General features: G+C 56.4%; 1 protein-coding gene across 1 annotated transcript in view; it reads left to right on the forward strand.

Annotated features, from left to right (window-relative positions):
* Positions 1 to 12,738: 12,738 nt before the first annotated feature.
* The window catches only part of WNT3 (Wnt family member 3), a gene marked incomplete at both ends in the record, with an annotated part of 43,313 nt that continues 33,135 nt past the window's right edge, over positions 12,739 to 22,916 (forward strand). The window contains one exon of the mRNA XM_082603931.1: positions 12,739 to 12,818. Coding sequence (XP_082460057.1) covers positions 12,739 to 12,818 — 80 coding nt within the window. The remainder of the gene's footprint in view (positions 12,819 to 22,916) is intronic.

Genomic DNA, 22,916 nt, shown 5'->3' on the forward strand with positions numbered 1-22,916 from the left:
CTTGGCCTTTCTTGGAATAGAAAGTCAGTGACAAGCCAGGGAGATGGGCTTTTCCACGAAAGACTCTCAACACCTCCCGTTGTAAAACCCAACCAGAGGGCTTCCCTAGTGGTGCAGTGGTTAAGAATCTGCCTGCCAATGCAGGGGACACGGGTTCGAGCCCTGGTCCAGGAAGATCCCACATGCCGCGGAGTAACTAAGCCCGTGTGTCACAGCTACTGAGCCTGCACTCTAGAGCCCACGAGCCACAACTACTGAGCCCGTGCGCCACAACTACTGCAGCCTGCGCGCCTACAGCCTGTGCTCCGCAAGAAGAGAAGCCACTGCAATGAGAAGTCCGTGCGCGGTAACGAAGAGTAGCCCCCGTCCGCCGCAAGTAGAGAAAGCCTGCGCGCAGCAACAAAGACCCAACACAGCCAATGGCAAATAAACAAGCAAATAAATAAATAAATAAATATGTATTTTAAAAAGAAACCCAACCAGACCTCAGAGGGCCCAGCAGAAATTCCCAGTCCCCTAATGGCCCATCTCTCCACCCCTAACCCTAACCCTCCTGCCCAGCCAGCCTGCCCTCCCCCAGAGGCCCTCAGGCAATCAGTACTAGTCACCACCCACCCCTCCAGCCACTGAGCAGGACACCACCAACCCCCTACACCCACACCCCATTCTCCCCTCTGAGAGTTTGCAAGTTTGCCCTTTTGGTTATCACCTCATGGAGATTTGGCCCTTCTGGAAGCAAGTCTTGACACCTGGGGTGGGGCCTGGCCCCAGGTGGATGAGGACAGGAAAGAAGAGAACTAGGAAAAACACACGCTTCAGCAGGAACAAGATGCAAAAGAAGCTGGAGGAAAAGCAAGCCTTCGCACCAGGAGCCGCAGACAGACAGCTTCTAGTGGGCAGTCTCACCCGCCTGCTTTCTCCAGGAGTCCTGTTTTCCTGGACACTGCCTCGCATGGAAAACATCTCAATGCAGACATACATGCAGAGTAAGAGATTTCTTTGAAGATGCAGCGACTTCTCCATTTTGTGCAGAACTGGCTTCTGCTGAGCTATTTCACTCCCTCATTCACTCCCCGGGGGCCAACTCTGAGGGGCAGCAGGGGATGCAGGCCTGCCCACTGCCCGGGGCAGGAAACAGGTGTTGGAGCCCAGGCAAGCCTCCGGCAGTGCCCCTGAAGTTCAAACAGAACTTCCCAGACGACCAGCTGGGAAGTTGGGGCGGGCTGGCTAGCTGTGTCTTTTCAGCACTAACACTTTGATGCTTCGAAGGGGGTTGGGAAGGCTCGCAGGACTAGAACTCAGACCTCAGCGGCTTCCGGGGGAGCAGAAGAAACGCCCCCTCCTCTAATTTGACTGCTACACGAAGCAACAGACATGTCAGCCTGTTTTCAGGGGGGCAGAAAAACACAATGTTGAAGGAACCCTTATACCACGGAGCTCACACTCAAGTCCATCACGACCGGTCGGGCCTCCAGATGAGCTGCCAGGCGCACCTAGCAGAGGATGCCCTGGTCTCATTTACTGACAGCCCCTGGGCTGAGCGCACCACGCACAACCCTCACGGTTGACATCCATCGATTGACAGCCAGGGCCTGGGACACCGGAGTCCTCGCGTTGCCAGCAGCCTCACCCTCCATCCACCCCTGTGGCTGTGTGGTAGACTCCTCGTGGAAACAGACGCAGTCACCAACTGACCGGGCTGCAAAGACACTGTCCCCAGGTGCCAAGGCACAGCCTAGGGCAGCCTGTTCCCACCATGAGATCTGTGACAAGGACCAAAGGGCCAGAGTGCAGGCAGGGGGACTTGTCAGCCTCCCAGCCCACCCTTGTAAGTCCCCCGTTGAGGATTCCCAGACACCTGGACACCCCCAGGCGCTAATGGCCCACCCTGAGCCCACAGAATGCTGTGACCTGCCTTGTCGGATTCCCCCAGTAACCCCATCGCGATGCCGCCGGCCCTGCCAGCTTCCTGGGGCCCCTGGCTGGTGAGTTTCACCCCAGAGGTGGCTGTGGCATTTTGGTGGCCAGGGCCACCGCCTTCCCGAGTCCTCTTCCGTTGCTCTGTAGCCCAATCTTGTTCATCCATAACCCTCAGGAGCGGGTGGCAGGGCTGGGGGCGACAGGGGCTCTCTCCAGGCAGCGGCGGGGGTGGGGCCGGGGGCTCCCCTAACTGCAGAGGCTCGCCTTACACACCCAGCGACACATGTCCCCCTTTATGGACAGGGCTTTCTCTCCTTGCTTAAAGGCAACTGTGAAAAGAGCAGGGCTGATTCTGGCTGCCTAGCCGTCTCCTGGCAACAGGCCTGGCAGGAGGTCTTTCTTTCTCCACCCCCCCACCTCCCTTCTCTCCTCCACCCCCCCCCCTTTCTTTCCCCCCTGTGTCTTGTGTTGTGTATCATTAAAACTTCCCTCCCAGCCACTTCGCAGCCAACAACCAGGCCCTTCTGGGGCCAGTTCCCTTGGGGCAGCTCAGCCAGCCGGGCCCTGGGGGTGGGGGACCTGAGGGGTCAAGCCCCCAGAGAAGAGCCTTTGTGTTCTGGAACCAAGGCTTAAACTCAATTTGGCAACCTTCGGCATGTTCACGACAGCAGCCACTAGAACTGCCTCCACCCAGGCACCTCTCCCTTGTCTCCTCTCCTCCCTCCTCCCTCCTTCCCTCCCAGGGCTCCGTCTCTTCTGTTAGTGCCTTAAGCCTGCCAATAGGGCCCCTGGGCCCTGCCCAGCCCTGCTAGAGCCTCACCGGGCTGGACACCAACCACCCCTCACCTAGAAGGACAGTCGCAGCCACAGGCCTGCAGCCAGCTCTGGCCAGTGTCCTAGTCTGCCCTGAAAGGGGCAGGAACACAAAGGGTGGGGTCACGGGCATCATGGGGAAGTGGACCATCCGATCCATGATGTCAGGACCAGAAGGACTCCTCACTTGGCCACTGTAATCTAGGGAGACACTGGGACCCAGAGAGGGTGAGTGCCTTGCCAAGGACACATAGCCAGTTGGGAGCAAGCTGAGGCTGCGGCCCTGGTTTCTGGTCTCCATCTTCTGTGGCTCTTTACACTCCGTACAGGAGGGAAACAGGTGGCTCTCAGAGGCCGACGCACCTTCTGGGCCTTGATCTGCCTCCTCAAGTCCTTCTGGCTCCCCCATACAGAGAGCCTCTGTCAGGCCTGGACTGGAGACTCGGCTTCCCCCTCCACCCCTCCCCTGACAGGAGTATCTGGGTCACCAAGGCCTGGTGCTGGGCCACCCTGTCATCCAACACATTTGTAAGGCTGGATGGCTGGCCCCAAGGCTCCTATCTGATACCTCAAGGCAGGGACGATGCTGGGGTGATTCTCAGCTCACAGCAGGGGTAGCTGCCAGTTACAACTCTAGTGTCTTCCCATTCTGCCAGCTTCTGGAGCTAGGTCACCCCCGGGGCCCTGGCCAATCATCAGGTACCAGCCCCCAAGGTGCCCTGACCACACAGTGGGACTTGCAGGGCACCCTGACTGCAAGCGCTCAGCTCTGTTGTCCCCACGATCCAGTGTTTTCCAGACTCCAGGTATTTCCATGCCACCTTCACTTCATAGGTGTTCTGCTATTACCACTTTTCTTTAAATTGATTTGCTTTCCTTTTAATAACTTCAATTACAGAGGAAACTTTAGATCACTATGATTTTCAACAACTTCTTTCTAACCAGATGGTACGCCCCTCCAAAGACTGAATGTGTGACCTTCTCTCTTTATTACAAAGGGACCTTAGTAAGCGTTGCTTTAGCACCAAACAGACTTTCTCCCCCCTCGACAAAAATCAGGAGGGGCGAAGGGAACAGGGATAGGAAATATGAATAAATGAGCTTTCTCACGTGTGACTCCACGTGATTTACCACCACACTTCATCTCGTGGGGCATCCATGGTCCTCTCCAGCCTCTGAGAAACATTACCATTAGCCATAAAAATGCTCTTGAAATTCTAGCCTTTGGCCAAACTATATTTCAGACTTTCTTAAATTCTGGAGCAGAAAAAAAAAAAAAGGATAAGAGAAAAGAAAGTAAAAGAAAAATATTTTGGTTATGCCACGTTCTCTGATTTGGGTTTCAGAAAATGATTTCTCCTCTTAGCACTACCTTCTTAAATATGTAGAACAAAAGGCAGAGGGGGCCTGGAGACAGTCAAACTCGGGGTAGGTAAGGAGGATGAGTGGAAGGAAGGCTTTTGGACCACGCAAAGCAGGGAAGCTGGGAACATCGTCATGGTCACCATCAGCCTTGAATCATGAGACGGTCTGGTCAAGATTTTGCCATTTGTTTGGTCACAAGTTAATAATAAGTTTTGGGGAACCAGCATTTGTTGTCAACTCTATGCCCCAAGCTCTTGGGGTAAATTATGCCATTTGACCCTGTGAGCTGTGGTATTAGTACATGCACCCATTTGCCAGATAAGGAAACAGGCACACAGAAGCCTAAATAACTTGCCCAAAGTCACAGCTAAGCAGTGGAGTCAGGGTTGGAAATTGCCCTTGTCTGATCACAGAGCCCATGCATCCCCACAGTATTATTCTGACACCCTCCCCCCAACCCGAGGCCATCTGGCCAGTGCGGACAGACCTGAGGAGATCCTGGCCCCTCAGATAAAAGGGTGAGGCTGATGGGCAGAGGCCTGAAAAAGGTGTGTAGAAAGTAGAACTCAGCTGTCTGTTCACAGATGAGTCTTCCGCCAGCCCCTCCAAGCAGCCTCAGAAAGTGGTGCATGGATGTGTGGGAGGGGGGAGCCTGAGGAGGCCAGCGACTGTAGGGCTGAGATCACAGGTGGAGGAGAGAGTGTGGAAGGAAGGCAGGGGAGTTGCTGCAGCTTGTTTTTCTTTTTTTTTTTAATGAAGATATAATTCGCACACCGTGAAATCCACCATTTTACAGTATACCACTCAGTGGCTTTTGGTATATTCAGTAAGTTGTGCAAACATCACCATTATCTAATTCCAAAACATTTCATCACCTCTAAAAGATACTCTATACCCATTAGCGGTCAAGCTGCAGTTTCTTAAGGAAAAGGCAAAGGCAACACCAGATGGAACGCTATTCTGGATTAGTTTTAAGCCCCACCTCAACCCTACACACCCTCTCTTTTGTTGTTTCCTTCTTCCCCCAAGCCATCTCAGAGTGAGTCTCCCAGCTCCAGGCTCCAATTGCAACCTCATTCCCAACCAGACTAAACCCCCAAACCAAGAAAAAGAAAACCAACCAGCCCTTAAATTAAAGCAACTCAATTTGTAAGTCAATTAACAACACTTTACCTAACTGCCCTGTGCCAGACACTATGGGCAGGAGGATACAGAATTCAGTTAGAAGGACTTTGGGTGCAAGCAACAGCCTGAAGTAGCCTAAACAACAAGGAAAATATGTTATTTCACATAACAAGAATTTCCGAGGCAGGACTCCCCTGGGGTCAGCTAATATGTCAGCAGTGGTGTCAGAGACCCAGTTTCTTTCTCTCTTTTTCTTCTTTTCTTCCTCTGCTAGTCAGCCTCATCCTCAGGCAGCTTCCCTCATGGCACAGAATGGCTGCTGAAGCTCCAGGCATCACACCCAGACACAATAATGTCCAAAAACAGGAAAAAGGGACATGTCTTAGTATCATTTTAAGAGACTCAGAAAACTTAGGGCAGGAAAGTTTTTGTACCCTCCAGCAGACCTCCCCTCATGTCTCATTAGCCTAAACTGGGCTCCACGCCTGCCCTTAAACAAATCCCTGGCAAGGGGAATGGGTGTCCATGATTGGCTTAGATGAATCAGAATTTACCACTGAGCCAGGTTGGGGAGTCAGAACAAACTGGGGACCCTTGCCAGCCTGGAGCAAGAGACCACCAGCAGTGTGAGCTACACTACAGCCTAAATAGAAGTATTTGCCTTTGAGAGGCTCAAGAAAGAGCAGCTGACTGTCACAAAGGAATGGAAGGGGCACTTACCCATCACTTAACATGTCCCAGGTACCATTTCTGACACTGCAGAAATCACTCCTCTGAACAAGCAACAGCCCTTTGAAGCAGGTGTTATTATACCCATTTTGCAGGTGAGGAAACAGGCTCAGAGAGGGTAGGTAATGTGCCCAGTGTCACACAGTTGAGAGGCAGCACTGGGATTCATAGGGGTTGTGGTGGTGCCATGAGTTCTGGGCTCTAAGACCACCACTCAGACAGAGGCTCTCTCCAGACAGAATAGGAAAGTCCATTCAGGCCTTAACTTGGAAGCCAAGGCAAATGAGCAGAGAAGGTGGGCTATGCCAGGTGTGGAACAATGCCAGACAGGTGCTCCTGGTCTGCCCAAGGACTTGCCTACACCTGTGCCAGCCACAGCTACCTGTTCCTGGGTACCTGCTAGTGAGGCAGCTCTGACTCCATTGAAAGCCCACTGGATCCACATCCATATGTCCAGGCTCCCTGGACCCAGAGCCAATGTTTGGGCCCATGTGAGTTTCCAGCAATGGCTGCTGCTGGCTGCATTGTTTTGTGGGGAAGATAATTAGCTGGCAGAACTCTGGAGGGTGCAAACCAGGATTTGACCAGAAATTTCTGTGTCATCTCCAAGGATAATATTAGGCTTGCTCTATCCCATCTCCCTAATGGGCCCCCACAAAAGTCTCCCCACGAAGATGCCTGAGATGAAAAGAATCTTCACAGCTCTTACCTTGGTTTAAAGGAAATATTTATTTGATCTTCTGTTGGAAGACTGTCTCTCCCACAGATGGCAAGGCCTGGACAGTTTTTGGTCATCAGCGCTTTACCCTGTGCTCTATGAAAATGTGTTGAATGAATGAGCCATCCCCCCACCCTGTGCACATAGAGCACCTACTGTGCTCCTGGGGTCCCCTTGAGGATGAACCATTCCTCCCCCAGAGCTTGGCCTCAGGCTTTGCCCACAGCAGGCGCAAAGTATATGTTTGTGGGTGATGGGAAAAACAGAAGCACTTTCCTGCCCTGAAGCCCAGGTGAAAGGGGGCCACAGCTTGGCTGAGGTTGGAGACAGAAGAAAGCAGAGATGGTTCCCGGGTTGCATCTGGGGCTCCCCTTCCTGGTTATGTGCCACCCACTGGGGAATGGAAAGAACACTGGGAGCAACAGTCCTGACCAAGAGAAACCACATCAGCCACGCACAGACAGCCACGTAGAGGTCTGGCTCGACTTCCTCAAGGAAGGAGCAGTTCCCTGGGCAGGAATGGACCTTGGGTTAGAGCCCCAAGGCCTCAGGCAGGCCCGTCATGTCTGGGTGTGGGCTCAGGGCTCGGAGGCAAAGGCAGAATAAAGAAGGATGGAAAAAGACCGAAGAGTTGGAAGAAACGGAAAGTGGGGGAGGGAAAGGGGGGCAGAGCTGGGGGCTGGCAGCACGAGGCCCACCAAGCCCCAGGTGTCCCGTGTTGTGGTAACTTCCCGACAGGCTGCCAGCTCCTGATCTCAGCCCCCTTGGGGCAGTGCAGGTGTCATCTGAGAGGGAAGCAGGTGCCAAAACCAGAGTAGGGGAGCTAGGGGGGAGTGGCGAATTCTAGGTGCCAAGATCTCAAGATGGGGACCCCAAAGGGCCACAAGGACCTCAGACAATGTTCCCCCCTCTCAGGCCTCAGCCTCTGCCTCTCCCCCTTACCCCCTCAGCCAGTCATCCGCAGCATTTCTAAGGGGCCTGCTCTGTGCCAGATCCTGCACTGGGTGTTGGGCCTTCTGCAGAACTGAGATTTTAGAGTAGGAAAGAGACAGCATTCAATGGGCAACTTGACAGACACATTCAATATGGAATATACGAAATATAAGGTCCGTGTGTAGGGCTATGCAGAAAAGTAAAGTGGAATAAGAGGCCCAGAGGGACAAGGTGGGGGAGCAGCTAGGAGGATGGGGCTGAGGGTCTCGCCGAAAAGGAGGTTTTGAGGTGGGTCTCGAGTTGGGGTGTCAAACAAGATTTTGCTGAACAAATCCTTCTGGCAGAGGCTCCTGGGCGCCTGAGGACCTGCTTAGCTGAGGCTGACAGGAGCAGAAAGAGCAACCCAAGACAGCCACTAACTCCTCAGCCCCTAAGAGGAGAAGAAAGAAACCCAGTATTTATTACTCGCCGTCCTCGGTCTGGCGGTCTGAACGTTGACAACTCCCTGTGAGATATAAAGTATTGTCTCCACCTCAGATGGCACAGAGGAGGCTCAGAGATAACAGGCAGCTGGCCAGGGGTGCCCCCAGCCCATGTTTCTGTTGTTCCCTCCCTTCTAAAGGACTTTGACCCCAAATCCCTTTCCAAAATGCCCTTGGGGAACTAGAGATGACTAAGACAGGAGGACCTACTGGGACAGGGAAAACCCCTTACCACCCCACAGGTGGCACCTGTGATCTTGGGGTGCTGGTGGGCCAGGCCAGGAAGGACTCAGTGACATCACCCTGCCGTTTGCAGCCTTCCGTGGTCTCGACACAAGGTGGAGGCAGCCGCACGGAACCCGCCTGATGGTGCCCAGGAGTGGGAGCCCGAGGCCTCACATCACCCCGCCCGCGCCCGCCCCCGCGTCTCAGGCGTCCTGCGTCTGTGGCGCGGCCCACTCTCCCAGGGGAGACACCTGGGTGGGGAGGAGAGGGGAGCCTGAAGCCACGCACACCTTATCCCCAGCTAAGCTCGGGGATTGCGAAGTAGATTAAAGGCATTCACTCACGAGGATGCCTACTTAACCGGGATCCCCAAAGATCCGGGTTGCTCACCGACAAAGGCTCCGGCTCCCAGCCCGCGGGGGCGGGGGCGGGGCGGGGCCACCTTCCTCGCCTGCAGACTTCCTGCCTTATTATCAGCACCGCCGCCAGGGGGCGCGCCGGGGCCGGGAGACCGAGAGGCTGGCAGGCTCCGGGGCGCCTTTGTGCGTTCGCTTGGCGTTTGTTGCTCACCTATGTGCTTACCCAGTGCACGCTAACGGCATTTCCAGGACGCTGCTTCTACACTGGGCGGTTTAAAGAAATCTCGTTTGATTAATTTCTGCGCCACCACCCACGCTATGGACCACCTGCCTCCTGGTTGCCCTCTTCGGTTGTCTAGCTTTCTTTCTAGTGGCCTCCAAGGAGAACCTCGCTTGAATCCGTTCTGCGGCTCCTGTAGTTCTTGGGGTAAAGTTAAAAGCCCCTCTCTCGGTCGGAGTCCGTGGAGGGAGCTCCCACGCGCCCCCTTCATGCTGTTTCCCGCGGGAGTCGCGAGGTTGCAGACCTTCCGCACTTGCTGCTTCCCCCGCCCGCAGCAGCTTTGCCTTCTCCCTTCACCCTCCCCAGGCTGGTCTGGGCTCCCGGCTCCTGGGCCCCAGCAGCCTTCGGGCAAGTTTCGAGCAAAAGTGAAGCGCACAGCGCTGGATCGAAGATGTCCTCCTCCTCCCTCCCCGCGATAGACGGGTAGCCCGCTGCGGGCGGGGACAAGGCCGCCCCGTCCTTTGTCTCGGCGGTGCCTCCGCAGGGGACCCGGTTGGGCGGCGCTGAATACACAGCGGCCGACTGCTTGCCCCGGGGCAGCGCACGTCAAAGGGAACCTCGGGCCAGCTAGCGAGGTGGAGGTGCGATGCAGATGGGCGGTCACTCGGTCGGTCTGAGGTCCCGGACACACACACACAACACAGAGTGCTTCCCACGTGCCACCCCTCAGCCCCCAGGTCCCTTTCAAGAGGCCACCCTCCCACTCAGGCGGAGGCCTCGGGGTCCAACGCCCGGGAGCCTCCACCTCACCCGCCCTGGCTGGCCTTGGAGTGAATTTAACCCTTTCCCCACCGCGTGCAACCCTTTGTGCGGTTCGGGTGCCCATGAGAGAGGGCGTTTCCGTTCGTGACACGTGGCTCTGGGGTGCCCTCCCCCTCCCGGGCAGGGACCATTCCTGTGTTCCCACCGGCAGCGTTGGGCCGGCAGGAGGAAGGAAATTAAGCCTGTGTTGAAGGAAGGACACCTGGCAGGGGAGGGAAAGGGCTCAGGAATCCCCTCCTCTGGGGAGCTTTCAAATGGGGGGAAATCCCCACACAGTTTCCATTCTCCAGGGCGCCTTGCCCAGCCGCTAGCAGGTTCCCACATCGCCCCTCCAGTCCTCTCCTTCACTTCCTCAGTGTGAGGCTAGCAAAAGTCCGGGACTCCACCCTACCACCCCACTTGTGTCCCTGTCTCTCTTCCATTCTCTGCCACATGCTCAGGACCGGGGTCTCCAGGTGCTCCCAGGCTGCCTGGAGAAGGCATCAGGATATACGCATCCCTTCAGGGAATGGCCAGCCTTGCCTACGCAGCCCAGGGCCACTGGCTGGGCAAGCCAACCCCCACCCCACCTGTAGCCTCGGGCATCTCCTGCCCCCACCTCCCAGGCTGGCACCTATGGAATTTGGGGACCCAGAAATGACCCCGAAGAGGTCATCTAGTCCATCCCCCACCCTGAATCTGCAGTGGTGTCTTGGTGGCCAGGGAAGGGTAGCCCTCCTCAGCTCTCAGAAAGACGACTGTGGGGCTCCAGAGCCCCCCAAACTGACAGGCAGGATTGGAGTTCCAGCGGGCACGTCTGATCAGAAAACCAGCTGAGAGCCCCCACTGGGGAGGACAGAGCTCCGGGTAGGACTTAGGGTGTGTGTGGAGGGCTCTCTACCCCTAGAGTCGGGGCCCTGAGGCTCCGCAGTCAGGGAAAATGGCAAATCCTCCGCAACCCCCTTTCCAGGTGAATCAGAAATACGGCACACCAGAGTCAGCCCGCCACGGGGCCATCTCTGAAGGTCCCCACCTCTGCAGCCTCCACCCCGTCCACTGTCCAGGGCAGGTTGGGGTTTTCTCTTCGCCTCGTTCACCCTTCCCCATCTCTGCCTCTCCCTCCCCTTTTCTTCCTCTTCTTTCTCCTTGGGCTCCCTCTGCTAGTCTCCCCTCCCTCTCCTCTCTCTCTCTCTTTCTCTCTCAGGCCCTCGCTGGTGCTCTCTCTCTCTTTTCACTACTCTGTCTCTCCCTTTTCTCCCCTTCCCTCCCCTCCTCTCTTTCATCTCCCCCCCACCCCCCTTCCAATCGAACACCGGGCTAGGAACGCGGCAGAAGCTGTGACAAGCCCAGGCGGCTCTCCCGACCCTGGATGCCCCCGGGCCAGTTTTCCAAGCTCCCCGCGCCCATCACAGCCTCGTGCGGAGAGGGCTCTCGGGATGGGCAGGGGCAGTGGGTTCAAGCTATGGGCACGGGTGGCCCAGATCAAAGGCTAGGAATGTCTGGCCCTGGTGTGGACTTCCTCCAGCCATGCCCCCATCTGGCAGAGGGCCTGCCACTCCCAGCCTCGCAGCACGGGGGGGTCAGCTCATTTGCTGCCCTTTCTGTCACAGTTCTGGGAGTCACTGCCCTCAATCCCTCTTACTGCCCTTGCTTTCTTTGCCCCAGGCCCAGGGATGATGCTCCAGCACCCATCCCTTGCCTGGGGTGCCTCTGGGGGCCTTGAGTGGCCTGGGAGCAGGGTTGGGGGGCAGGTGCCCAGGTGACAGGGGTCAAGGCCCCCAAATCTGGCTTCAGTCTCAGCACCACTTAAGGGCAGATCTAATTCCTTGACTCTGGAGAGGGAGAAGAGAGAAAGAACCCACTGAGGCCTTGGAAGGACTTTTTTCCTATGGCGAGGGGTGGGGTATTTGGATACATTTGGTGTCCACACAGGAAAGGGGGACGTTATCACCAAACCCCAGGTTGGAGCCCAGGGCCTCAGGCAGGAGAGTTGGGCAGGGAAGGGGGTCTCGATGGCAAGGAGGTCCTCCGAGGACCCCAGCTGCTCCCTATTGGGGCTGCTGCATTTCATGTGCCCCAAACTGTTCATCCACAAGATCCAAATGGGACCGCGGGTCGTCCTTCTGACCTGAGCTTGAGGCCGGGCCTGAACCCCTCTAGGAGGAGAAAGTGACCCGGCTCCCAGCGCAGGAAATGCAACTGGCCGCTGGTGTCAGTTGCAGGAAATGCACAGGCAGCAGGAGGTCCCGATACAGATCTGATCCCTGACAAAAGACTCAAATGACACTCGGCTCTGTCCCCCGGCGCCGCCCGCAGCCAGACCTTCGAGCCTCCGCGGACCCTTCTGCGCGCCTCTCGGATACCCGGGAAGCGACCTCCCGCGGCTGGGTCGCGTGGCCGGCCCGCTCGCGGGCTCGGGAGGCTGGGAGGGGTTGCATTTTCCAACCCCCTCCGAGACCCTCGGATCCTGTCCTGCCCGAGCGAAGCTTCTGGAAACATCCCTGTGCTTTCTACTCTCGATTCCTCGTAGGCCCAAGTCCCAAGAGGTCACGGTCTCCCGAGAGAAAAGGAGCCACCCATCAATACCCACGCCAACCTGGCACCACGTGAACGCCCCAGTCACAGCCCCGGCTCCCTAAACCTGGCTGGCGGGGGGGCGGCGGCGGTCCCGCGCCAGCAGAGGGTCCAACGTGCCGTGTCCCCCCAAGTTCCCACTGTGTCCGGGGTGCGGGCTTTGCCCAAGTTTGCTGGGCGATGCCCTTCCCGGAGCCCGACTCGTGGGCCGGGCGGGAGGGGCGCGTGATTGACAGGCTGAACTACAGACTCATCTCTTACCTTAGGCCGCGGGCGCTGATTGGCTGCTCGCTGACATCCTCAAACCCGGCTGCTCCGCGCTGGGCTCGGGAGGGGGGCAGCTGCGGGTGGAGGTGCGCTTCTGACAAGCCCGAAAGTCATTTCCAATCTCAAGTGGACTTTGTTCCAACTATTGGGGGCGTCGCTCCCCCTCTTCATGGTCGCGGGCAAACTTCCTCCTCGGCGCCGCTTCTAATGGAGCCCCACCTGCTCGGGCTGCTCCTCGGCCTCCTGCTCTGTGGCACCAGGGTCCTCGCCGGCTACCCAATTTGGTGGTAAGACTCGCCTCTTATCTGCCCGCGGCCAGATTTCTCCGCGGAGCTCCAGGGAGGTGGGGGGCGCTAGCTGGGGGTGGGCTGCGGCAGGGCTGGGGCTTTCTTCTTACCTCCCTCCAGCACCCCGACTCGCCCACCTCCCTGGATTTTCTGCTGGTGTCGCCTTCAGAATCCAACTCCTGGCTTCTCTGATAATCACCATTTTCCCTGCTACTCGCTGCAGAGGCTGGAGGACTTTCCCCGTCTCAGAAGGTCTCTTATTCTTAGATCCTAACCCTCCACCCGTCCCAATCTGGGGGCCCCGAAGACCCTCCATTTGCTGGCAGTGGGCTTTCTGGAAACCCAGCGACGTCCCTGGGGCCCAGCCACCGCTCTTCTCCATTTTGGGGTCTTCATGGGCAAAACCATCCTGTTCCTTCATTGCCACCCTCACCTCCTCCGGCGCCTCCATCAGGAGATTTCCCCACAATAACCCCCCTGTGCCTTCATATTTTAGACCCCAATCGCTTCAGGGATCCCCCGGGGCCGGGTAGTGGGGGGTGGATTTCCTCAGATTCTCCCCACTCTGCTCTAGATTAATCTGGAGCCTCAGAAGTGAATATGGTATTTGCTGATCCGAGATGCCATTGAATTCAGATTTAATTCATTTCTTGCTTGTCCATCCTGGCAAAAGCGGGGCTTCTTGAAAATGTAGTTGTTTGGGAGGGGGTGGGTTTGTTCTTTGACCAAAAACCCAATTCTCCATGTCAAATTCGTTCCTTTTGGAAAAACCCGAGGACCGAGGAGAAAGGGAGAGCGGGAGAGGAGGATCCCCGTCCCCGAGAAATGTGGATACAAAAGACATTTTTAGTAAATAAGGCTGGGAAACCAGGCGCGGTGTTTTGGCGGGGGCCGGGTGGGGGGTTGTGCGTGTATGGGGGAACTGGCCGTGGAATAAACAGCCCTTTGGGAGCCCCAGTTCCAGGGAGTCCCCTTGTTTTCCAAGCGGCCTCATCGACACCCAGCAGGTCCCAGAGGCCAGAGGGGAAAGACACACTGAAACCAGTTCTCTAAATTACACCCCGCCTCTCCTCAGTCTCCAGCCCCCTGCATTCCGGAAAACTTTAATTAAAGAATCTTCCCCTCCTGGATGTAGGAGAGGCTCGGCCAGGGGGTGGGGGGGTGGGGGGTGGAAGGTGAGGGGGAAGCACTTGGGATCTGTGAGTTAGCAGAGGGACTGTGGCCCCGGAATGAAAGTCACAGAGGAGTGCCACCTGCGTGTCCCCCTTTCCCTTCACCACCCTTGGCCCAGCTTGGGATAGGGGGAGCAGAGAAAGGAGATTTGGGGCCACACCCCGAGGCTGCCTGCAGCTGTTTGGGGGTGGCAGCATTTGTGTCTGGGTGTTGGGGGGGTCAGGATGGGAGTAAGAGCAGGGCATGGCCAAGGGTCTCCATTTAGAGGGTACTGAGAGTTGCTCCCAGGACAGACGTCCAAGGGGAAGTCTTTCTTCTGGCAGCCCTTCCTTCCCCGTGGCGATGGGCTGGCCTGAGGCCTCCTGTACATAAAGAAGTCCCCAGGGTGGCCGGGGCAGCCAGAGATGCCAGGTTGGGGGCTTTGCCAGTTGCGAGGAAGGCTGCTGCAGAAACCAATCCTGCCCCACTGGCCCTTCCCGACCCTCTTCCCATCCCCTGCCCAAGGCCATGCTGTTCTCTTCTTTCACAGGGACCTTGGGGGTGGGCGGGGAGGGTGGGAAGAGAGGGCTTGGAGCCCCATAGGCTGCAGGAACCAAGGGGGGAAGAACAGCTTCCCCTATCCTATGAACTGGACAAGAGCACTTCCTGGGTCAATGCTGGTGGCTGGGGGGGTCTGCTGTGTAATGATGTATTGGGGAGCATCCCGATAGGGACCACCCAATAGGAAGATGTTGGAAAAACCTGGAAAGCCAGGACATTGGCCCTAACATAACGCTGGACACATGGCTTGTTTGGGGTTGGCGGGGACAGGGATGCTGCTTTGTCTGAGCAGTGTGTGTGTGTGTGTGTGTGTGTGTGTATGTATGTGTGTGTGTCTGTGTGTAGGTCTGTGACCCTAAGGAGTGTCATCTGTACACTAGTGTGCCTCTGTGTGAAGGAGTGTCCGTGCCTGCAACTGGATGACTGTGGACGTGAACTTGTGTGAGATGTGCCTGAGGGTTCCATGGCCCGTGACAGGGTGTACTGTGTATCTGCACACAAGTGTCAGCAAGTAGCTGATTCTATGTGAGTGTGTGTGTATGTGTATGAGACAGAGAAAGTCTAGAAGTATCTATGCCCATGTAAAGGTCAGCACCTGTGTCTGCTTATGACACCACATGACTATGTTCATGACCAGGCATGTGAGTGGTGTGTGTGTGCGTCTGCACGCACGCACGCGCATGCATGCGTGCACGTGTCTTCATGATTGTATAAGGGGAAAGCTCCACAGATGTCTTTGTGCATGGATATCAGTGCTCATGGCCATGACCTGATTGTATGAGTGTGGTGAGGGCTATGTCTGAGTTTGCCTGTGACCCTGTCCTCAAGTGCTAGTGACCATGGCTGGACCCATGGCTATGGATATGTTTGCAGACATATGACCTGTGAGTGTGAATGACATCCCAAACTTGGGTGCTTGGTGGGCATCCATGGTCCTGGAGGGACAGTCCAGCAGACACAGACAAGGGTCTAATGAGGAAGCTGCAAGGGCCACAGTGACCTGGGATCCGGGGCTGGGCAGCATGGGGAAGGGGGACGGCGCAGAGCCTCCTTTGGCACAAGCTCATCCTGTCTGTCTGAGGACTATGGCCACCAGCCCTCCCCTCTTATACCGTTTGTCTTTGGTCTTGGAGCTAGGGTGGTGGGTGTCATGTTCTCAGGGCCGGGTCAGGGGGCCAGGGCTGAGACAGGGACAGTAGAGTAGACGGGCCTCAGATTCCTATTCCTACTCTGCCCCCCAGGGCAGCCAGATTCCCGTTCTTTAGCCCATCACGGCCTGCCCTCTTTGGCCCTGCCAGCTCACACATTCCCTAGGAGAGACTTTAGGGGGAAATAGTCCAGCTGGGATTTCTGCCCGTGTCACCCCTCAAGGAGGGGGCACCCCCATCCCAAGTGTTCTGCGCTGCTCAGGCCCCAGCCCCGAGAGAAGGTAGACCAGAAGCCTGAGCTACAAGGGGCCTCAGACAGAGGCTCGTGGAAGGAAGAGACGTGTTCCAGGGCCTCGCAGCCAGGTACTGGAGGAGCTGGGACAGGAAACAGTGGCAGCACCACTGACTTCTGTGGTTCTCCTTGTCGGTCCCCGTTAGCTCGGTCCCCGTTAGCGCCTGGTAGAGGAGCTTGTCTGTCTTCTCCTCCCGGGGGAAAATGAACGACCTTATTAGGGCCCAGCCTAGTGCCTGCTGCATTCCAGAGGCAGAGGCCCTGATGGAAGGGGCCTGTGCTGGGGGTCGGGAGCCCACCTCTGTGGGACCCATCCCTCCGGGGCGCTGTTTCCTTTACTCAGGAATCACCCGCCTGCTCCTGCTTCACAGCTCGGGTGAAAGTGCTCCGCAGGAGTCAAGGGCAGGGAGCTGGGCGATCACAGTTGGGTTCTCTCTCCACCATCCGGGGAGCCATTTCCCCACTCGAGCGCTTGCCCTAAGCCCTGCCTCAGTTTCCCCATCTGTCCGATGTCCCGCTGCCTCCCCCACCCACTCCCACCTCCACCTGCCGTTCAGAGGCCTGTGAACATGTTCAGTCAAACCCCGTGGGGGTCAGTGGGCTGGGCCCAGGGAGGCACCTGGAGACGCGGGGGGGGGGGGGGGGAGGAAGGCCCCAGGCCAGGTGTTAACACTTGTAACAGGCAAGAATTACAGCTGGCTGGGGCTGGGGCTGGCGAGGAGCTGAGCTGGCTGGAGGCTGTTGATCCCACAGACAGACAGACAGACAGATGGGCAGATACCAGATCGGATGGCCGGCCAGGCTTTAACCGGGTGGTCTCTCCCTTCCAGGGCAGGCCTTACCCTGGGGGGATGTGGTGGGGAAATTAATCCAGGTCTCTTGGAAGTGAGTTAACAGCCCTCCTGCCCACCCCACCCCCCACTGTGGGCGGGGCTTGCTGTCCAAAGGGAGCAGAATTGGTTGCTGATCTGTTTGTCTTCTTCTGATGGGACCACATTTTCCCTAAAAAAAACAAAAACAAAAACAAAAACCAACCAACCAAACAAACAGCAACAACGACAAAACGCAGGTCAAATGTTACTAGAATACCAGGAGCCTGGAGCTGAGTTATGTTCTTGGAAGAACCTGCTTTAATATGTGGGGGTGGGGGAGGTATGGGGGGTGGGAAGGGGTCGGGGAAAACTCTCCCAGAATCTCAGAGCATTTTATCAACAGCTCTGTGGCCATGAGGTGAGGGGTGGGTAGTATCTGGGCCCTGAGCATCTCCCTCACCCCAGGTATCCTGAGGGCCTCTGGTCTGGGAAGGGCCTGGGACAGCTGCCTGGTGGAAGGAACTTTGGGGGGAGGTCAAAAGAGGCAGGAGCTGGACTGCAGTGCCAAGTCCTTTAGTGGGCACGTTCCCCTCCCTTCCTGCAGCTTTCCCAGTGGCAAACCCGGCCAGGCCCTGCCAGCACCCACACCCTCTGGCATCTGGGTGCTTGCGCAATCACTGGTGCACGTGGAGAAACTGAGGCAGACAGAGAGGGCCCTAGGTGGAAATCCCCAAAGAACAGACTCAGCCAAGCAGATATCTCCCACCCTTCCCACTACAGAACTTAATGCTAACAAACTTGAATGGTACTCAGGCAGATGTAGGATGGAGAAGGTGTTATGGACACGAAGCGGGCAAAGAGAGCTATGCGCTTGGGGTCTTCTCTAGGCTTTGACTAGGTCTCTCCTGGGTCTGGGCAGGAGACAAGGAGCTTGGGGTTGGGGCAGGAGAGGTGACTCTTTTCAGAGGAGGATGTAGCTATCGGACCCTTCCAGGGAGCGTGGGAAAAATGAAGACCTTTCTGGCTTCAGCATGTGGTCAGCCCAGGGGTTGAGGAGGACCTGGTCTTCTAGCCTTTTCTGCCCACCCTGCCATGAGCCACAGAATCCTTCTAAAGCCACCAAGGAGAGAAAGGACATTCTCTACTCCCTATCCCTAGCTGGGGGAGGAGGTGAGCCTAACCACTTCCTCAAAAGTTAGTGCCATCCTGATGCCACATCTACACATTTGTGTTACTTGTGTGCCAGGAAGTGGGTAGAGCTTGTGTGGAGAGACCTGTGTCTGGGTGTGCAGTTTACCAGGGACTGGCTGTGTGACCCAGGATGAGCCCCTTTCCTCTTCTGTGCTTTAAGCCCCGTCCTCCGTCTGGGCTTCATTTTTCTTGAGCAGCCTGAGGGATGCCTTCTGCCTCTTGGAGTCTACAGGGCTAGGACAGGGAGCTGCTTCACGACTGTGAAGCAGGGAGCTCCAGGTGGCCCCAGTGCCACTACCCCCGGGAGCCTATCTCCCCCAACCCTCCCTCGCCATTCAGACAGTCAGAGCCTGCCTGAAGCAGCCCAGCCCTTTCGCTCTGCAGCCCCATCTGACCTACATCCCAAAGCTGGCTGCTCCACTACTGCCAGGCCTGCCTGCTTGCACCCCCAAACCTCATTTTCTCCAAACACTCACGTTCCTCTGGAGCCAGGCTGCCTGCATTCATGTTCACACGCTGGGTAACCTAGGGCAAGTTCACCTTTCCGAGCCTCAGTTTCCCCATCTGTAAAATGAGAACAGTGACTGTTTCTACCTCACAGGGTTGTTGTGAAGATTAAATGAGTGAGTACACGTAAAGCTCCCTAAATAATGTCTGGCATACCGGAAGTACTATATACATATTATTTTCACCCCCTGTGTGCAAGCTATTTTGGCTCCTTTAAGTCCTGGATCTAAACTTGCCTCTTCCAAGAAGTCCTCCCAGGTTGGCCCCACCTGGCTCTGTTTTCTCCTTATCCTCAGAGCCAGCTTGCCCCGTTATACTTGGTACTGGTGACCATGAGCCTGTGGCTTTATACTTAACCTGAGGAAGTTAGGCGAGGCTAACCTAAGCTCAGCTGTTTGCCTGCCCAGGAAAGGGGTGGGTAGAGAGGGCACTGTAGTCTCCCCTAACCCTCCTCCCATCCTACAGTTCGCTGGACGCTTGCAGCCACTGCCATTTCCACCTTGGGCTAGGCCAGGGAGGGGTAGGGGAGGCAGGTTCACGGCAGGGGGGTTGGGAGGGGGGGAGTGGCACTGGGGCCGCCTGGAGCAGCCCGAGCAGAAGTTACTCCTCCAGGAGCTGAGAGATGATTCAGAAGGTGATTTATAGACGGAAGGCAGAAAGCTTGGCTCCTGGCAGAGGCCTGCCGCTTAATTACATTCTTCGGGGGGTGGAGGTATGAGTGGGACAGCAGCGGGGGAGCACCTTCTCCCCCCTCCCCCTCCAGATCTTGTCCCTGTGGCTGCCCCAGCTCCAAGCAGGGTCCCTTGGTCTCATGCTGCTAGAGAGGGAATTCCCTGTTCTCAATGAGAGACTAGGCCGGGGGCCAGGAAGAGCTTCTGGGGGTCAAGGGGGTGGAGAAAAAGGGAAGATGCCGGAGTCCCAGCTCCTGGGACTCCTGCAGGGGAGTCTGGGATGCAGAGGGGGCTGGAAAACAGGACTGCCTCAGGAAGATCACTTGGTCTCCTCCCTGCTCCTGGGCAACTGAATAGCTAACCCACCTGGGCAGAGGGTTTCTAGAATCTTCCTGAGGGTGCAACCCCATACTTTCCCCCCAGTGGCCTATCCTACAGCTGCTTCAGCGTTCTCCCTTCAAGTTGACTCCTTTTCTGTTGCTTGGTTCTCAGTGGGCTGGGGCCTGGGGATCTGGCTCTGTGCTCAGAGATGAAAACCCAGTTCTTTGGCGTTAGGCAACCTGTGGTACGTGGCACAGTGGCCGCCTTAGATCCAGAAGGTTCTCCAGGCAGGGTCAGCCTTGCATCGGAGGGAGAGAAACTTTCCTATCCTCACATTAAACTAATGTCTCAGGGAGTCGCCACAATTCAACTGCTAAAGCTAAAATCACTTCTGTGCTGCTAACAAGCAGTCCCCGTTCTGTCGGTTACTGGCTGTGGTGATGTCTGGGTTCCCTCTATGAACACTGACCCGTGCGGCAACCAGCCTGACATCTCTCCACTGTTTCTTAGTTCCCATGCAGCCTCCATCACGGCTTTGAAACCCCCAAACTCCGCCTCTAGTTCTTGAGGCCAGCAAGGTGTGTCGGGGGCAGGGGGTAGGGAAGCCCAGGCCGATGGAGTCTATTTAGCGTGCACAGCCGGGAGGAGTTGGCAGGGGTCAGGATGGGGACACTAGACAGCTCTCTGGTTCCCCCTGAGGCAAGCCTTCTCAAAATGGCCTCATTATGTGTGTGGAGTGAATTCCAGAAATGTCAGGCACACCCATACATCTAGGGGAAGTATGTTGGGAGACAAGAGGGGGCAGTGTGGGGTGGTGGGAGGTTTCTGGGCAGGGAGTTAGGAGACCTGAGACCCGGCTCTGCCACTGGTTGCAGTGTGACATTAGGCAAGTCCCTTCACTGTTCTTGACTCAGTAAATAGGGGAGTTGAAGAAGCTGCTGGCCTTGGACTTCCAGCTATTTGGATTATCTGTGTCTGGTTAGTGGCTGGGGGCAGTCACTGAGAGCTGACCTCAGGGCAGGGTGGGGAGGACTGAGCCCCAAACTTTATACTCAAACAGCTGTGAGATCATGGATGAGTCTCTAACCTCCCCAGGCCTCGGTTTTCTCGTCTGCAAAATGGGCCACGAGAAGGCGTTAAGAGCATCAGAGAAATAATCTTTATAAAAGCCCTTGAGAAACATCAAGTTCTTTCCAGAGAAGCTCTCTATCATTGCTGGCCCTACCAGAAAAGAGGAGTAAGAGCCAGCCCCTAGTCAAAGGGTGCTGAGGATGGACCTGGCAGGACTCTCTGAGTCTTTGAGCTTGAGATTTGGTATTTCCAGCAGAGGAGGAAGGAATGGGAGCTGGACAGGGGAGTTCTCAGCTCCTTCCTGAGGGGATCTTGAGGTTCAGTGGGGGACACCGAGGGGAGGGAGCAGAGGTCAGAGGTCAAGTGGCCACAGGGCATGGCCAGGTTCACCCGAACTAGTGCAGAGATCACAGGCCTGACCTGGGCTTAGCCAGGGGTAGGATTTCTAAGCAGGGGCACAGTGGTGGGGGATGCGAGTAGAGGTGAGGAGGAGTAAGGGTAAAGGGCTAGGAGCTGGAAGGGGCTCTTCTGAGGTCTGTGGCCACCAGGAAATCCTAATCACCTGGATGGGGACCAGCAAACTGGGAAACCATTCACTCAAGCTAGGCTGGAAAAACAGGAAGGACTGTGTGTGTGTGTGTGTGTGTGTGTGTGTGTGTGTGTGTGTGTCTTTCTCTCTCTCTCTCTCTCTCTCTCTCTCTCTCTCTCTCTCTCTCTCTCTCTCTCTCTCGGGTGGCAAGGGGGATGGGAGCAACAGGACCAAGCACCCTGCCCCTGGGCACACAGTCCCACTTATCTGCCAGAGCCAGCTGGGCCAGCGAGGAAAACCGAGGAAAACCAATCTCTCCTCGCAGGGCCCATTAGGAATGCAAATAGGGGCCGTGGCAGCGGGAGTGAGCCAGCCTCCTACATCCCGTCCAGCTCCTCAGCACGTATCTTCCTAACCTGGCTTTCTGAGGCTGTCTCTCCCCTGCTCTAAAACCTCCCATGGTTCCCCACTTCTTGTCTGGCACCGAGGCTCCCTAGGCTTGGCCTCCACCCATATCAGCCGTACCTTTCATAATCCCCCATGAGCCTCCCAACATCCCTCTGTGCCTGTTCATGGAAATACTTCGCCACCTCCTCTCTCCCCTCCCCACACGCAACTGCTGAAATTCCATTTTGCTTTCCAGATCCAGATCAAAATCCTCTTCCTTTGGGAAGCCCTCCTAGATTCCCGAATCACTGCCCTGCAAGCAGGGAATATGTCATCACTCCCTTCCCTCCCCACCTGCCCCCAGCCGTGCCATGTATTCCCACCACCTTCTCCCACGGGCTGGGGGCGCTCCTGCTCCTCTACCAGACGACAGATACCTTTTAGCCGCCTCGTGCTCTCCTCCCCCAGTGCCGAGCCTATGGTGGGGGTCAGTAAACAAAAACACAGCTCCGTGCTGCGTGTAATACACTCTGTAAAGGCAAGCGGGCAAAAGAGGTTCTGAAGAGTGCCAGTTGCGCATGTGAATCAAGACAGTGTCGTGAGCAGACTGAAGGAGGAGAATGAATTAAAACCTCGTCCCTGGGTGTGACCCGGGGTTCAGGGCTCGGAGCACAGTGCTTCCACTGACTTTGAAAGGCAGCTGAAACTGATTCCCATTGCTCAGCTCAGGACCCATGTGGCTAACAGCCCCTAGGTTCAGAGGGTACCCAAGAGGATGGGACCCCTGACCTGAGTAGGCTGCCGTCCCAGAAGCTGAGGTGCACCTTGTCTCCCTGGGCTCAGTTCCCCTGGGATTATTTTTTCCATCCCAGCTCCATTTGTAAATGTTTCCTATCAGTGTCGTATTTCTCCCTCACAGCTCACACGATGCTTAGGTGTCTGAGTCTTCAGCTTAAAATCCCATTCGGTGGGACTTGTTTCCCTATGCAGGCGTGGGTCAGTATGTTCTCTAGTTAATGGTGCGTATGTGCCGGTCCCTATACCCACATCATGATTTAGAACGAAACCCTGCCCATTTTACAGATGAGGACTCAGGTCACAGAGCCTGTGCTCTGAACCCAGGCTCTGTTGGGCCCAAAGCTTTTTTTTTTTTTTTTTTTTTTTTACGGTACACGGGCCTCTCACTGTTGTGGCCTCTCCCGTTGCGGAGCACAGGCTCCGGACGCGCAGGCTCAGCGGCCATGGCTCACGGGCCCAGCCGCTCCGCGGCATGTGGGATCTTCCCAGACCGGGGCACGAACCCGAGTCCCCTTCATCGGCAGGTGGACTCAACCACTGCGCCACCAGGGAAGCCCGGGCTCAAAGCTTTTTCCTTCTACCACCATTCAGACTCAAAAGTGGACTTCTTGGGAATTCCCTGGCAGTCCAGTTGGTTAGGACTCCACGCTTCCACTGC

Source organism: Mesoplodon mirus, assembly GCF_964341445.2.
Source record: "Mesoplodon mirus genome assembly, chromosome: 18".
In the NCBI taxonomy this organism is placed as follows: domain Eukaryota; kingdom Metazoa; phylum Chordata; class Mammalia; order Artiodactyla; family Ziphiidae; genus Mesoplodon; species Mesoplodon mirus.